The sequence below is a fragment of the Esox lucius genome, chromosome 7 (assembly GCF_011004845.1).
Source record: "Esox lucius isolate fEsoLuc1 chromosome 7, fEsoLuc1.pri, whole genome shotgun sequence".
NCBI classification, from domain to species: Eukaryota; Metazoa; Chordata; class Actinopteri; order Esociformes; family Esocidae; genus Esox; species Esox lucius.
Window position 1 is genome coordinate 20,065,250 of NC_047575.1, and position 15,891 is coordinate 20,081,140.

Here is a 15,891-nt window from a genome sequence, read left to right on the forward strand (position 1 = left end):
CTCCCCAATTAAAAAATAAGTATTAACGCCTTTGCAGCAATTTCCAGCTCAGGGAGGTTGATGTTGATGCCATTCTAGTTAACAGTACTTGCTCAAGTCGAAAGTCTAAGCCAGAATCCTTAGATGGTGGGAAAAAAGCCCTCTTCAGACTTTTATCACCAAAAGGAGAAACTAGAGCTTGATGAGGCAATGCAATCCAATTTAATTATTAACTCCCTTAAACCTGGACAGTGCTAGCCAATTGCACCACCCTCCGTGGTAAGATAACCACCAGAGCAATTATATCCCATACTTCAGGATAACCACCAGAGCAACGATTTAACAAAGGAGAATATGAATAAAATGAAATTAATATCGAACATTCAGGCAAGGTAACAGACGGAAAAATGTTTTCTGGTGATCCGTGTTTGTTTTGAAATCAAATGTATCATGTACATTTTAAACCGATTTATTTTATCAAACACTAACAAAGCGTATATGATACATCGATTATCTACACACATTAAAATATTATGGAATTAATGATTAGCACACGGATCCTTCTCAATCAAAACTAATTTGATAATTAAATCTGTTACTTAGCAATTCAATTTGTACACGTCTGGACAGCGCACAAGCATACTTTGTTGAAAACATTTACGAGAGTTTATATTAACTAAAAGGTTTGAGAAGCGAGCCCCTAACCTCATTGTTCCTGTCCATTCTCGTGATGAGCAGTTAAACAGTTTATAGTACGAGAAATAAACGACTGGCGCCTAGCGGTCAAACGTTGAGTAGCTCCTAACGCGCACGCTGTTATTCAGGTATTTCCCTCTCCGTACAGTCCAGTTTATATTTCTCCAATATAAATGCTCGATAAAACGTTTCAGATAAAACCTTCAGTTGGCCTAAATAAATACACCATTCCGATGAAAGAAAAAACACAACACATGGTGCTTGTATGGATCTTGAAGCAATGCTACGGAGCAAGATGATAGTCACTACTTGCTGAGACAGTGGTAATCACTGCCGTAGCGACAGTGACTATCATTTAGCTCTGAAGAAAAATTAAGAAGCAGAACAACGATCCTGCCGTAGTCAGACCTACAAGCTGATGTCTTACTGTGAAAACATAATAGAATCACAAGACATAAAATAAAAAAATGTAAAAAATGTAGGCCAAGCACAGGCCCCACACCTCTTGCACTCCGATAGTTACGCCACTGGTGGTAATAAAACAAAAACACAACATGTTTAACCAGATTTAATATATTTGAAACATTGGGTTTGGAAAAAAGTACAAAAGTGATCTGTACGCCACAGTATGAAACCAGCTCAGTTTGGTCCTCAGAGCTGTAAAGTGAAAGGTGTGTTCATTTAAAAAGCGTATTCTACATGTATTTATAATTAACCAGCCTTACCATACACATACTCACTAAAACTGATACAAGTTACACATTTTAAATACATAGGCTGACCCCTGTAATACCTTTACATGATTTTTTTTTTTTAATTATTATTAAAAGGAAAAAGTCTAAAAGTACATTACAGTACATGAGACCACAATGCCAATCTGTATATGGCAGTAAGTCATGCAGTATTACAATCGTTCCACTACAGAGAAACAGAGAAGCACTACAGCCGTCACACAGTGAGACAGAGGGCCGCTGGGAAGTGTCTCTAAAAAACACCGTTAAAAAATCTCTCCAACAGTTCATGGTTTTTGGACTTTGATGTCAAGAGAAGTGTCAGTTACTGGCCAGCAACGCTGTGGTCGGTCATCCTTTCGACATTTGCATACATAATAAAGTTGAAAAGGGTCCTCCAACAAGGAGAAAAGTTCCTCTTCCATAATCATGTCCATTTAGAAAAATATAACTAATATGTTACGAGAAAATTGCTGTTCAAGAAAAAAAAAAATTCCCCCAAACTTGGGAAATGCTCTGAGTATGTGGTAAGGAGAAGGAAAAAAAAAAAGCTAGGTACTTTTGAATAAATAAAATTGCATGATATCCATACAACCAAAGTGGAATCTGATGTTAACGAAATGGTATCCACCGTGTCAAACCATGCTACTGGACCCAGGCAGTGTTAACGAGGACATCTCCCCTCTTCTCCCTCCATCTGTGGTCACATTCTATCCAGTGGCAGAGTATGGGCGAGTTGCATCAACAGATTATATTTAAACCGGGTTAAAAGGTGTATTGACTTATTGATCAATCGTTACATCAACCTTTCAACCTACTTTTAATCAATTCTAGTTAAAATGTAATCCTTCAGCCAAAGATGGAGTTTTTTTTGTAATTAAAACCACATTTAGCGTATGGATTCAGTTTAGAACTGTAAAACATTTAAATGCATGAAATATGTGGCTCCTGTCTTATCGTGTCTGTACAACTGAACTAGATAAGCAATTAAACTAAGTGTGCAATTATTTCCTGAACTCACGTTGCTAGCTAGCCATAATCAGAGCAGACTGGTTTCCAGAGAAATACAAAATAACATTTCTATGGTGAATCCACAATGACCTGTGACTAATGATAGTTCAGTGATTTAATCTTATTTTAACTCATGGCAGGTTTAAAACTAAGTGGGGATGTAGAACACATCCAGGATAAATTATAAACCTAGATTTAAAATCTAGATTAGGCCTGATCTAAAACCAATGGAATCCATTTTGGTGCAACCCACCCTAAAACTCTAGGTTAAAACATGTATACGGTGTTGACCTCTGAAGGATGTATCCTCACGGTCTTGTCAACATGACGATTTTCATGTACAGCTTTGAGTTTTCAAGCTGAGAACAAAATGAACTGATCAAAATGATTGCGAAAACCCATACAGGAGGGAGGGAAAAGTAGAATGGCGCAAGGCTTTCACAGTGTTAAAACAATGAAGCCACTCCAAGCCAGGTTTGGATGGGGCTTGTCGTTACGGTAAGAGCAGTGAACTCCCTGTCCTGTCAAACTTCTTTCCCTTTGAGAGGGCGGCCACTTGTTTCATCAGCTCCCGGTTTTTGGCCTGTGGTAGAAGGGGAAAAAGTAGTGTGAGATTATCTAATTTTAAGGAAACCCTTTTTACATCCATGTGCTTGAGAGGCTATAGAGCTTGAATGGGTATGGTGATTTAAGTCTACCTGTTGCTGTTCCATGGACTCTTTGTGTGCCTTCTCCATGTTGTTCATCTTTACCCTCATGTTGGATTCCTGATACTGGAAGTCTGCTTTAAGCTCGGTGAGCTGGAAGTACAAATCAAAGACTGCTTGGTGAATACAACAAGACCCAGAGGTCACGTGTGTCTTAGGAAAACAGATGGTTTGTCATTGGTAGTTTAAGTGTATGTATTTCTGTTACAGTTCTGTACCTTTCGGTCTTTTTCCAGAATAGTTTGATCCCTCTGCTGAAGCATTCTCTTTAATGACATCACTTCCTCTTTCAGCTGGCTGATCAGTATGAAGTTGTCGGTTCCCCCAGAATCCATAGATTGGGTGATAGAACTACTGACAAGAGAACATGAGAAAAGTTAGGGTGGCAGAAATTAAGAAAGTTATCAGAATTATTTTTTCACACTGGTCTGCTTCGTCCCATTACCTGTTTCCAACAACACCAAAGAGTGCGGGGTTGGAACCATAACAACCAAAAAATGTGGCACTGTTAACATAAGTTAGAAGCGGTCCTTAACCTGACATAATTGAAACTCCTCTTGTACCTGTCCCCATTGGATGGCTTCATCTCCAATTTTGGTTTCTTCTTTGGGGTCTCCTTCTGGATCGAAGACGATTTATGGCTGAGGGGAGAAGAAACAAACAACTTTAGCCAGTGGGCCCAGCACGGAGTACCTATAGTTCATCATAACTAGGTAAATAAGCATCATCCTAAATAGACAGGGAAGTGATTCAGAGAGATGGAAATATATGTCTCACCTCTGCTTCCACAGTCCCTGCTCCTGCTCTGGACTTAGGCTACCACTGAGTCTAGGGATAAAGAAAAACACATTTGCATTGTAAAGTTTGTATTGATATCTGTGTAGTTTCTATCTGACACTTTCATCATTAGTCAGTGACTACTACATCCACTCTAAAATTGTGAACCACAATACATTAACACAGCAGGGTAATTCACCCCCGCTCCTGGAGGGCTGAGACACTCTTTATGCTCACCCAATAAGAGCAGAGTACAATAACAACCAGGTACGAACAAAAGCCATGTGTTTGGGCCCTCCAGGAGAGAACAGTCCTCATATAGAGTGGGGAGGACGAGTATTTGATAACCTGCACAATCAGCAGTGTTTCCTACTTACAAAGCATGTAGAGGTCTGTAATGTTTATCATAGGTACACTTCAACAGTGGGAGACAGAATCCATAACAAAAATCCAGAAAATCTCATTGTATGATTTTTAAATAATTACATTTGCATTTTATTGCATGACATAAGTATTTGATCACCTACCAACCAGTAAGAATTCCAGCTCTCACAGACCTGTTCGTTTTTATTTAAGAAGGCCTCCTGTTCTCCACTCATTACCTGTATTAACTGCACCTGTTTGAACTCGTTACCTGTATAAAAGACATCTGTCCACATAATCAAACAGACGCCAACCACTCCACAATGGCCAAGACCAATGAGCTGTGTAAGGACATCAGGGATAAAACTGTAGACAAGGCTGGAATGGGCTACAGCACAATAGGCAAGTAGCTTGGTGAGAAGGCAACAACTGTTGGTGCAATTATTAGAAAAAGAAAAAAGTTCAAGATGATGGTCAATCTCCCTTGGTCTGGGGCTCCATGCAAGATCTCACCTCATGGGGCATCAATGATCACGAGTAAGGTGAGGGATCAGCCCAGAACTACACGGCAGGACCTGGTCAATGACCTGAAGAGAGCTGGGACCACAGTCTCAAAGAAAACCATTAGTAACACACTACGCCGTCATGGATTAAAATCCTGCAGCACACGCAAGGTCCCCCTGATCAAGCCAGCGCATGTCCAGGCCCATCTGAAGTTGGCCAATGACTATCTGGATGATCCAGAGGAGGAATGGGAGAAGGTCATGTGGTCTGAAGAGACAAAAATAGAGCTTTTTGGTCTAAACTCCACTCGCCATGTTTGGAGGAAGAAGGATGAGTACAACCCCAAGAACACCATCCCAACAGTGAAGCATGGAGATGGAAACCAATCTTTGGGGATGCTTTTCTGCCAAGGGGACAGGACGACTGCAGCGTATTGAGGGGAGGATGGATGGGGCCATGTATCGTGAGATCTTGGCCAACAACCTCCTTCCCTCAGTAAGAGCATTGAAGACGGTTTGTGGATGGGTCTTCCAGCATGACAACGACCCGAAACACACAGCCAGGGCAACTAAGGAGTGGCTCCGTAAGAAGCATCTCAAGGTCCTGGAGTGGCCTAGCCAGTCTCCAGACCTGAACCCAATAGAAAATCTTTGGAGGGAGCTGAAAGTCCCTATTGCCCAGCGACAGCCCCGAAACCTGAAGGATCTGGAGAAGGTCTGTATGGAGGAGTGGGCCAAAATCCCTGCTGCAGTGTGTTCAAACCTGGTCAAGAACTACAGGAAATGTATGATCTCTGTAATTGCAAACAAAGGTTTCTGTACCAAATATTAAGTTCTGCTTTTCTGTTGTATCAAATACTTATGTCATGCAATAAAATGCAAATAAATTACTTAATCATACAATGATTTTCTGGATTTTTGTTTTAGATTCCATCACTCACAGATGAATAGTACCTATGATTAAAAAAACTACAGACTTTTACATGCTTTGTAAGTGGGAAAACCAGCAAAATCATACTTGCTCTCCCCACTGTATATTTAAATGTAAAGAGAAGTGGGCTGTGGGTTCTGGGCCTACTTGTGTGAGCTGCTGTGTCTGTGCTGCTGGTGGTGTTGATGGTGGTGCTGTCTGGAGTGGTGGTCTTTCTCGTTGAGCGAGGATGAGTTGGAGTGAGAGGAGCTGAACCCTTTTCTCTGCTCCTTGGTCTTCTGCAGCACACGGCGGTAGGACAGAGTGCACAGCCAGCAAAGCAGCTTTCCATCCACCTGAGAGTGGACACACACAGCACACTGAGAACAGGAAACACAAAGCGTGTTGGGCCACAACGTGTCTGGATATCCCTGTAGGTTGGGCTAACCTTTCTCCTGCCTTCCTCCTTGCGATCAAATGCACACTGTTGTTTGCACTGCTCACAGGTCTGCGGAGGGCCATACTTCTTCTCTGAGTTGGTACAACGTTGACACTTTGTTCCAATAAAAGCAGCGATGATGTTACAGTACTGGCATGGTTTAGGCTGCAGGGGGTAAATACAGAAGATTAGATGCTATAGCTTTGAAGATAGTATATCTCAGCAGTCCCCCCCGGACCCAAATGTGCCAAGCAGTCACAACCAAGTTACATACTGTACAATTTGAACGTCTTAATTTCACATCAAACATACCGTTCCAAACTGCTTTACATTCTGGGCACACTTCTTGCAAATGGTGTTTGTTTTGCTGGAACAGAGAGTAGAAAAAGAAAAAATCACTTTCTGTACCCAATGTTTCCATTACATAGCACGCTGAGACTGTTAGAATAATATTACAGTAAAGGTGCTGTAGGACTTGCCTTTCCTGCTGAAACTCTGATCTGCAATACGTACACTTCACAATGGGATGAGCAATGCGACACTCCTTATGGCATAAGAAAAAGGGTTAAATGTGTTAATGTAGTTCATTCAGCCTTTTTCAGGACAATTGCTTTAAAAATTAACTAAATCCTAAAAAAAAATAAAACAAAGGCATTTTGTATGACTTTTTAAGCATTTGTTTACAATTGCGTATTATTTTCCATGAATGGGATAGTACATCTACAATTACTGTACACCTTTTCAAAAAGCTTGAAAACCTGTATGAGTGTGGTGTACTTATGGTAATAAGTATCTATATCGCATATCCATTAATAACTAAAATATGTATTACAAAATGTTGCCACTACAATCACAAAAGTCGATCTTTCCCAATTGAAAAATATATTTTTTCGAGCATAAAAAACTGTCTGTAAAGTGTTTCAATTTGGTAGCAGCCGTTAAGAAACTGACGCTATTGCTAAATGATGACTAAAACTGATTGCATCTATCTACTGCGAGAAAGAAAAAAACTTCGCGGTATAACATTAGCAAGGTAGCTTCTTGTATCGTTCTGTGACATTATCCAACAATTATGCCATCAACGTCCAAGTCAGATTGCGATGATACTCAGACGCTAGCTACATAAAGCAATGCAACAATAACTTGCCGGGCTTTGTGACCAGGGAGCTTAATTCCACACATCTAGCTAGCTAGGGAGTAGTCGAAACACGCGTGAAACACGTATACGCCTGTAACGTTAGCTAGACAGAAGTAGCTCCAGAAGCTAGTCAATTCATATTGCCAGACTCTGGGATAACAGCTAGCAGGTAGCTAGCACCCACACACTCCAATCCAAACCTTGCACAGTTGCTGTCCCTGCGACAGTTCTTCGAACGGATACCGCTGATTACACTTCGTACACGCGTACAGGGCAGATGTTGCCATTCTCACCCAATACAAAAAAATCCACAAATATAAAACAGTGAAATAACTAGTCACCTAGCTAATGTGCATTAGGCAATGTGTCTATTTCCCTGGTATCTAGTTAACGTTATCAAGCCTGTGAGCTAATACTAGCTAACGTTAGGTTAATGCTACCGTAAATAAACAGCTAGCTATATGTTGTCAAATATCACCTCTTCCGTTGGCTAGCTAACATAGCGAAGTTACTTCACATCGGTAATCAAAAATACTGATATAGGATTCATAAAATATCTAAAGAGTAAAATGTAAATAGTTTTCCGCTGTTCTTAGCTAACTAGCCATTCTCCAATTTTCCCTTTCTCTTTTTTGTATCCGCGGCGTCGTCATTCAGACCGGATGCGGCCAAACTACAAAAGAAAGATAGAAGCCAATCATGGCCGCGCGGGACTTAACATTTTGAAACCTATAAACCAATCACAGACCAAAACAAGAGAGCGATTTTAAAGGTATTCACTTACCTTAATTTGTATCACTCTGTGATAAGAGAAATGTGGATAAAAAGTAACAAGAATATACATCATACAAAATACATTGTGTTACTATTAGGATGTTTTAATTATACAAGATTACTAAATGCAATTAAGTCACTATCCGGTGGTTTGGTTGAAATGACAAGTCAGTCATAGCGTTTGCACATTTGCCAGTAATTCTCAAAATAATAAGCAATGAATGCAATGGTGCTATGTTGAAAGAGCAAGTAAATCCAGTCTGGACAACCTACTGACATGATTGGCCATATGCAGCAGACAATATTAAGCACCTTGTCATGTAACTGTATTTATCTACTAAAAGTATTTTGGTGCTCATAATATAGAAGGACAAGAAATAGCTGTATCTATTTCCCATTTTGCAAATACTGAAACAAAGACAATTAAAACATCTTAAGTGTATGGGTTACTTCAGTTCAAGGAGGACGGTCATCTTGCTCTTGTTGACCGGCAATTGAATAAAACGTATCATTATAACAATTAATAATTCTACACACAATTTAAACAACTATTGATTAATTGTGAATATTAGTTTGTCTACGAGTCCATAAATAAGCCACTTAATCATTGCAGTAATAGAATATGAGCCAGACTACCCTTCGTCTGGTTAGTTTTCACAACTGTTCAAAGACAAATCTGGTCATTACTAGTTTAAACACCAGAGCACAGCTCTACATCACTGTGCCTGAGACACATGATGTTGGTTGTGACTCTTCCATGGAGGAATAGTAAATGCTGTCTCTGGCAACTTTGTTCTTGTTTCTGCAGAACTAATTATTGTATACATATGCAGCATTCTTAATGGGTAATGACGTTTCATGTAGAACAATATATTTTCTTGTAAACACTAACTAAAATAGGTAATGCACATTGTCAATCCCACACATTCGTTTTTTGGTCTATAAAATGTTATTCTAGACATCTTAACCATATACAAACACAGAAGGAACAAGGCAAAGACTCCAGCAAACAGCGCATTCAAATTACTACTATCTTAGCACTGTCCCTCAGAACTTGGGAATCATGACAAAACCCTACACCGGTAATGCACAGAATCATGCTAGCATTAGGATTTCCACCAATATACTGTGTTGTAGAAGTCTGAGATGGTATATGTAGTAAACAGGTAAATTGTGTTTATGGTTAATAGTATTTAACATAGTCAGGCAACAATTGCATGTATTAGATTGACTGGTCTTTAGTCTATCAATTGTTAAAAACCATCCATCAAATTATTATAACTGACAATCAGAGCTCAGTGTAAGCCTATAGATCTATAGTGTAAACTAGCCCTGTGAGTAAGTTTTATTAAATAGGTGTTTTGTTTTTTAGTTGGTTGGGGTCTGAAAAGAAACACTCAGACATAACAAGACATAATCATCTAAAACTAGATTTAAAAAAGGACTGTGTCTAAATGATAATGACTCTACATACATTTTTCAATAACTGGACTTCTGGCCCACAACTTGCTTTTCAAAGAAACCTACTCATCAGGTGGAATGTTAAAGTGAACTATACTTTCACATTCATTCATTCACACCTCTAATAGAGTATCTGTGCATTAGGTAACAAGAAACTATTCCAAACATCAGAAACATCTGTGTCCTTCAAACCCATTTGGAATTTGTCAAGTAGTAATAAACATAATTGCTATAAATAGCATGGCTTCTGAACAATTCTCCATCCTGCTATCAAAAACGGGAAAAAATTAGTGTTTACGTTTAGTGTGCAACCTTTTTATCCTAAAAATCATTTAGTGTACTTATCACTTTATAATAAACAAATGCATTCATACTAGATTTAGTTAAGCAAATATGCTATAGGACATTTGTGAATGCAAAGCCGATGATGACATGATGTTTGACCCTGAAAGCAGTGGTCAGTGAAGTATAACATGGCTGCATTTAGAAGGCCTGAAACAGAGGCAACAAAGGGATTTGACCAAAGAGATAGACATTCATGTTCTTATTCTATGGTTCTGAAGATGTGGGTCCTCAGCTGTTGGGGCAGCGGCAAGGTGGAGTAGACAAAGGCCAATACATGGTTTCAACTGACACTTGGTGTTTGTTCTTCTTCCTCCGAGGGTATGTCATGCCAAGTAGGGGTGTGTGACTTAACAGGTCTCCTGCAGAGCTCTATTACTTGTGGGCATGGCACCTTATTAGCATCTCTTGTCTCTGTCCTCTGCATTTCTCTATTAGCATCTCTTGAGTATTGTCTATCAAACAAAGGTCTGAACAGGAGTGATAGAGCGGGTGGGAGAGCCTGCCCTCTCAGAGGAGGCAGAGCGATTGGTCACCTCTCGCTGCAGCTCCTCCACCCTCTTCTGAAGCTCAGCCCGCTTTGCCAGCAGCTCCTTGTAACGCTGGTGAACAGGCTCCTGAGAATAAAGTAGAAAAACAGCAGTGGTAAACACTAAAATGCCATTTACGTCAACACATTTACACATGCTAACTACACAAGATATAACAAACGTGACTTGTATCAAGGTTTCCCCCACCTGTGGCCTCATGCGAGGGTTCCAGCGAATGTAGTAGCCCACCCAAAGCTCCAGGTGGCGCATGCTGACCACTGGGAACAGCACGTGGTTGGAGTAATTCACATAGAGCGGGTTGGTGAACTCCTCCAGTTGGCTGTTGATATAGGCCCACAGCGAAACAGTCTTCTTGGGCACCTCCTGCAGGACAGTTAGATGAAACATGAGAGGTTCCTGGGCGAATCAGACGCGTTCCGAGTAGCACTATTATGCCAATTGTGTACAAATTATCATCCATGAGAGACAACCTGAAACTGTGAAATTCTGTTAATTATGCTTTCTGATACGCACTTCGCAGCAGTGGTGTTAAACAGGTGACATTCGGTCAGCAGCTCTCACCTCCTTCACCCTCTGCTGTTCACTGTTACACAGGAATGTCCCAAACAGGCAGCTGTACAGGTGGTCCAGGGTGGTTACCAGGAAGTACTCATTAAACTCAAAGGCTGCAGGGAACTAGACAACAAGCATTAAATAGTGACCCATACAGGACCAGTTGTATGCAGAGGGCTTATGGACAACAGTAAAGCCATATCCCCAGGGGTTCTCCTCACCAGGTCACATGACTATCCCACGGACACTCCCAAAATGTCACTCACCTGTCGTGTCATCTGCCACACACAGTCTATAAACTGCAGAAAGACGGGGGAGCGGTCTGCGTCTGTGTGGTTCTTATCCCCATGGCCAATCCTCTGGAAATTGGGGGCGGGGTGGGGATGGGTTGACAGGGAGAACAAAGGAAACAGGAAGTCTGTAACTCTGCTATGAGCTGTCGAGGACCCATAACTATCCATAGTTTCAAAGCTTCTCATACCACATGAGAACATTCTTAGCATTTCTAAAATGTTAAGGAACTGTTCAAATATAAAGGAGCAAGTGGTCACAATGTTGTGGCCGGTTAGGAGGGAACAACCCGGAGTACAGGCCTGTTTACCAGCTGGAAGCGGTGGCCGAAGCTCAGCCACTCCTTCTCCAGCAGGACCTGGAATCCGCGGATGGTGCGGTAGTGTCCGTCCAGCATCAACATGGCGAGGGAGGTGAGCTGGGCCGTGCGGTCCCACCCGTCACTGCAGTGAACCACTACTGACGTCTTCCCGGACTCCACTTTGTCGGCGATCCGCAACGCCCCGGCCAGGATCAGCTTAACACCACAGAGACAGACCAGCTAACATGGGCCGAAACAGCAACCAGGACACCATCTCACCATTTTCTGCCCTCTTTCACTCCCTCTGACGGGACGTAAACGCTGCATAACCTGAACCTGGATGTTGTTCTCCTGTGTTCACCTTGATGTGCTCCAGCCAGTGAGTTGACTCCAGGTTAGAGAGCCAGTGGGACTCCTCAATGTTGGGGTACACCACCTCCTTCAGCTTACGCAGTGACTCCCTCATCACATGGATGTTGTGTATGTCCAAGAACACCAGCTCTGCATTCTGATAGGCATCCTCACTCTCATAGCCCCCCCCTTTCATCTGAAATCAACAAACACAACGTAGTATTGGCTTCCATCTGAACACACTGAATGACGCTGAACGAACACAATGACGCTGAACACACTCAATGACGCTGAACACACTGAATGACGCTGAACACACTCAATGACGCTGAACACACTCAATGACGCTGAACACACTCAATGACGCTGAACAGTTTCATCACGTACAGAACACTTCGGGTTGAGCACTCAGCTGTGGGTCTTGAGGGTGTTAAATGCACCTGACTCTTGGCTCCATCATTATTATTATTCTTAAAGGTAGCGAACCTTGTTGGCAGCGGCGTTCACGCTTGGCCTGGCGTCGAAGATGAAGAGCTTGTGGGACTGAGCATTGGCATCCATGATGGCTTGGAGGTACTTCTCATCGTCCTTGCTGCGCTTGCCGTTGACCCCGACCATGGGCTGACTACAGCGGGTCACTGTGGCCTGGCTCTCCGGGTGGATCCAGGACAGGACCTGGGTAGCATGAAGCACAGCAGGGCACCGATACAGACTGTAACACAGGGACTGCATCCAGGACCTCCTACAGAGGCACCACACACAGTTGAAAAGTGGACATGGTGGCTGGGTCCTAAATCTGGTTTACCTACTAAAAACGGATATTTGGAAGCGGGCAGTCTAATAGTCAGGTGATATGTATCCCACTTCAATGTGCATTTCACAGTGCTTTAAAGCCAGCTTGAAAATGACTGAAGTATACGTGACATTTTACAACTGAATTATCGACCACGCAAAAACCTGAAATTAGTATAACATTTTAAACCTTTCTTCCCCATACAAAACACAGGTAAACAGAAATGGAGGCCACTGTAGGAGTCTGTCAACTTACAGGTATCCTGCCCTTGGCTCTGAAGGCAGCCACTCTCTTCAGCTCTTCGTCTGAGATGTTTACAGGCACAACCAGCGTTGATGGGTAGGTGTCACACAGCTCATAGTGATCATTCACTTTAGTTATCCTCCAGCTCTCATTAGGCAAGCCCTACCACACACACACACACACACACACACACACACACGACTTGAAAACAAACTTCCAAACAGATGATAACCAGAGCCCGGATTTTCGGAATCTTTCAATACCTGTCTTTTGTATTCTGCTTGAGCATCATACACTTTCCAGCCATTTTCAGGGTAGACCTGCCCGTATTCAAAGGCAAATATTGGCTGTAGATGACAACAGGAAAATAAGTAAGACATAACTTACGTAGGCCCTGAGCTTGTACATACAGAACACTATGACCCTAACCTGGGCAGCAGAGATATAGAGGAACACTCACCAGACCATTGGAAACAGGAAAGGCAAATTTCATCAGGACCTCAAAAATTGACTTCCTGAGTGAGTCCTCCATCTGCTTATGTGCAAACCGCAAATTGCGGATATCCTGAGGAGATAGAGTGAGAGATCACTATAACTAGTGTCATTCACACACCGAGGAAGAAGTAGTTCACTGGAGTGCAGAGATTTATCATTTCAACGGCGCACAAGACCATAAGAAAAACTGTTGTTTTCTATGAGTGCAACCAAGAGATGCTATATTCCACCAGGTGACATTACAGACCAGGTCACTGCTCACCTTGCAGACCAGCCCGTAGGAAACCTCCCCGCGGCTAGACGCACCTCCTATCTTCTCCACGCGGCTCACCACCCCCAGGGGCAAGTCCAGCACAAACACTGGCTCCTAGGAGACGGCAGGGAAATGATCCTCACTCTGATATGAAAGCCGGATGGGTGGAGCGGAGACAGATCCAATGATTAAAAGCCTACATACCCTGTCAGTGCATTTGAAGAAGAGTCTGTAGTTGGTGACAGTCAAAGTCCCCCTCAGTGCACCGATGTAGGGACAGATATAAGTCACATCTTTGGCTGTTAGGGGGGGGGAAAAACGTTTATTAAGGTCATCCCATTGGTCAGAATAGCCCACCGTCGGCCACAGATAAGACAGGGAGGGGCATACCCATGTCTTGAACGTGTTCTTTTGGTAGTAACTGTGGCTCTTCTTTGTTTGCATCCCTGAGTACCTGTGTAGGAAATAAATAGCAGCCAAAAGCACACCACAAGTAGACATCTGATTTTAAAGTAAAACACCTGCCCAAGTATTTGAGGGAAGAGGGATTGATGACTATACCTTCACAACTGCTTTAGTTCTGCCCTGAAATCAATACATTAAAAGAAAGAGGGTTAGAAATCTTTTTTTTAATTTATTTAGATGCTATTGCTACATTAGTACAGCTACATTTACAGGTTAAGTCATGTACCTACCCGTAGCTCAGGGGAGAACTCTGTTGAGGTGGACACATTGTCAGAAAACACTGCTAAGGGGGGCTTTGCAGCGTGAGAGGACCGGTCAGAACGAGATGTGGAGGTACTGTTAAAAGAATGGCAGAATACATGTACTTTAAGGGCATTGAGCAGTGAGCAATACCATACCAAAATTGCTGACTCGTTTGAGAACTGTGTTAGCTACCTGACGCAGAAAGAAAGGGTGTGTTCACACATTGCTACTGGGCCATTTGTATTATCAGATTATGTTTGTCAATTTGTCAGTCAAGTAGCCAAGCTTACTAGCTAGCTTGTGAGCTATAGGACACAAATGATAGAACACCTCACTCTAACCATTTTACTTTGTAGGAAAACTGGTAATTGTGTATTTTGTAGGGTTGATATATCTAATGTGTTACATGCAACTATTGAATACAGTTGTTTAGCTGATCTTTACTGGCACCTGTCATAACAACTGAATATAAGACCATTGGTAATTTATTCTGCACTCAGCCACTCTCAAACCAGAGTGCTCTGGACACTGGGCAGATTGCCAAAGTGAGCATTTAAACATTTGTAGGAGATTGACCACTGTCATATTTAACATATGCACTTCTGTATTATACAGTTTTCAACACCCAACTTCCCTAAAGAGTGCCTTTACAAAGGAATTAAACGGCAGTAAGTTACACTAAAATGACTATGCAACATATTTCTGTTACAGACTGTAGCTGCTATGCTTTAGAAGGATGGGGTCCAACGGATCAGCGATTGAGAGAGCAGAGATTGTTCTAGGCAACCTTGTAGTTGCTGGCCAGTGTTCTGTAAGACAGTTAATCTGCTGCCCCAGAGTAAAAGACCATCTCCAGTCCTTTGGCCTGGGCTGCTTGTACACGGACTGTGGAATCCTCTCTAATTTGCCAAATAACGTTAACTTGTATAAGGCTGCATTCTCAGGCAAACTGTTTACCTTCTCGGTTTACCTGCTATAATAATAGCGTAAAGCGTTAGCGACTTTCGTAAAACTAACCCCAGTGAGTACTACAGACTGTAACTAGCTAGCTAATACTAACATATGTAATTGGATTAGCTAACAAGTTCGCTAATAAAACATAAGAAACATAACGTTACTTTAGATAACTTTTCGGCGCATTTAACATTAGCGAATGCAAGCCAGTTCTATAAATATCCAGCTCCTGTCAAACTAGCTAGCTAGCCACACAGTTCAGCCACCTGGACAATGAATCAACACTCGGCTGCCGTGATGAGGATTGCTTCGAGCCCAGACTGTCGATGCTCCCGCTTTTCTCCATAGTCGTAGTCGTACTGTAGTTAAATGTTCACAAAGTTTTCAAGTGTGTATTAACAAGGCTTAAAAGCGACAGGACATCTATATACAGCCAATTGTTTTGATTCCGTAGCTACTGACTGAAAAGTAAATCCGAGGTAAATACAGGAAGCTGCCATCTTTTCCAAGAGTTCACCAGCTATCCATGATAATAAGGGAGTGGTTTTTTTGCATAGGGATAGCGCCG

The 15,891-nt window shown here is 42.0% G+C and overlaps 2 protein-coding genes across 4 annotated transcripts; both read right to left on the reverse strand.

Annotated features, from left to right (window-relative positions):
- Positions 1-1,227: 1,227 nt before the first annotated feature.
- On the reverse strand, positions 1,228-7,920 carry fam76b (family with sequence similarity 76 member B). Of its 3 annotated transcripts, none has more exons than XM_020047813.3 (10): positions 7,455-7,920; positions 6,596-6,660; positions 6,429-6,483; positions 6,126-6,281; positions 5,846-6,033; positions 3,902-3,952; positions 3,661-3,765; positions 3,343-3,475; positions 3,116-3,217; positions 1,228-3,000 (listed from the first exon to the last, which is right to left on the reverse strand). In XM_020047813.3, exons 1-10 carry the CDS (start codon positions 7,539-7,541, stop codon positions 2,911-2,913), a joined length of 1,032 nt encoding a protein of 343 aa, XP_019903372.1. In that variant the 5' UTR covers positions 7,542-7,920; the 3' UTR covers positions 1,228-2,910. The 3 variants fall into 3 exon arrangements, with proteins under 3 accessions (XP_019903372.1, XP_010895417.1, XP_010895416.1); XM_010897115.5 differs by having other exon boundaries at positions 3,688-3,765; positions 7,455-7,919; XM_010897114.5 differs by having other exon boundaries at positions 3,343-3,478; positions 3,688-3,765; positions 7,455-7,918.
- A 191-nt stretch (positions 7,921-8,111) lies between these two features.
- On the reverse strand, positions 8,112-15,873 carry mtmr2 (myotubularin related protein 2). Its single transcript, XM_010897113.4, has 16 exons — positions 15,590-15,873; positions 14,357-14,462; positions 14,223-14,246; positions 14,052-14,115; positions 13,866-13,960; positions 13,671-13,775; positions 13,374-13,478; positions 13,177-13,260; positions 12,926-13,075; positions 12,364-12,552; positions 11,888-12,073; positions 11,536-11,742; positions 11,201-11,293; positions 10,944-11,057; positions 10,569-10,745; positions 8,112-10,448 (listed from the first exon to the last, which is right to left on the reverse strand). The coding sequence occupies exons 1-16, from the start codon at positions 15,667-15,669 to the stop codon at positions 10,290-10,292; spliced, it is 1,938 nt and encodes a 645-aa protein (XP_010895415.1). The 5' UTR covers positions 15,670-15,873; the 3' UTR covers positions 8,112-10,289.
- Between the last annotated feature and the right edge of the window lie 18 nt (positions 15,874-15,891).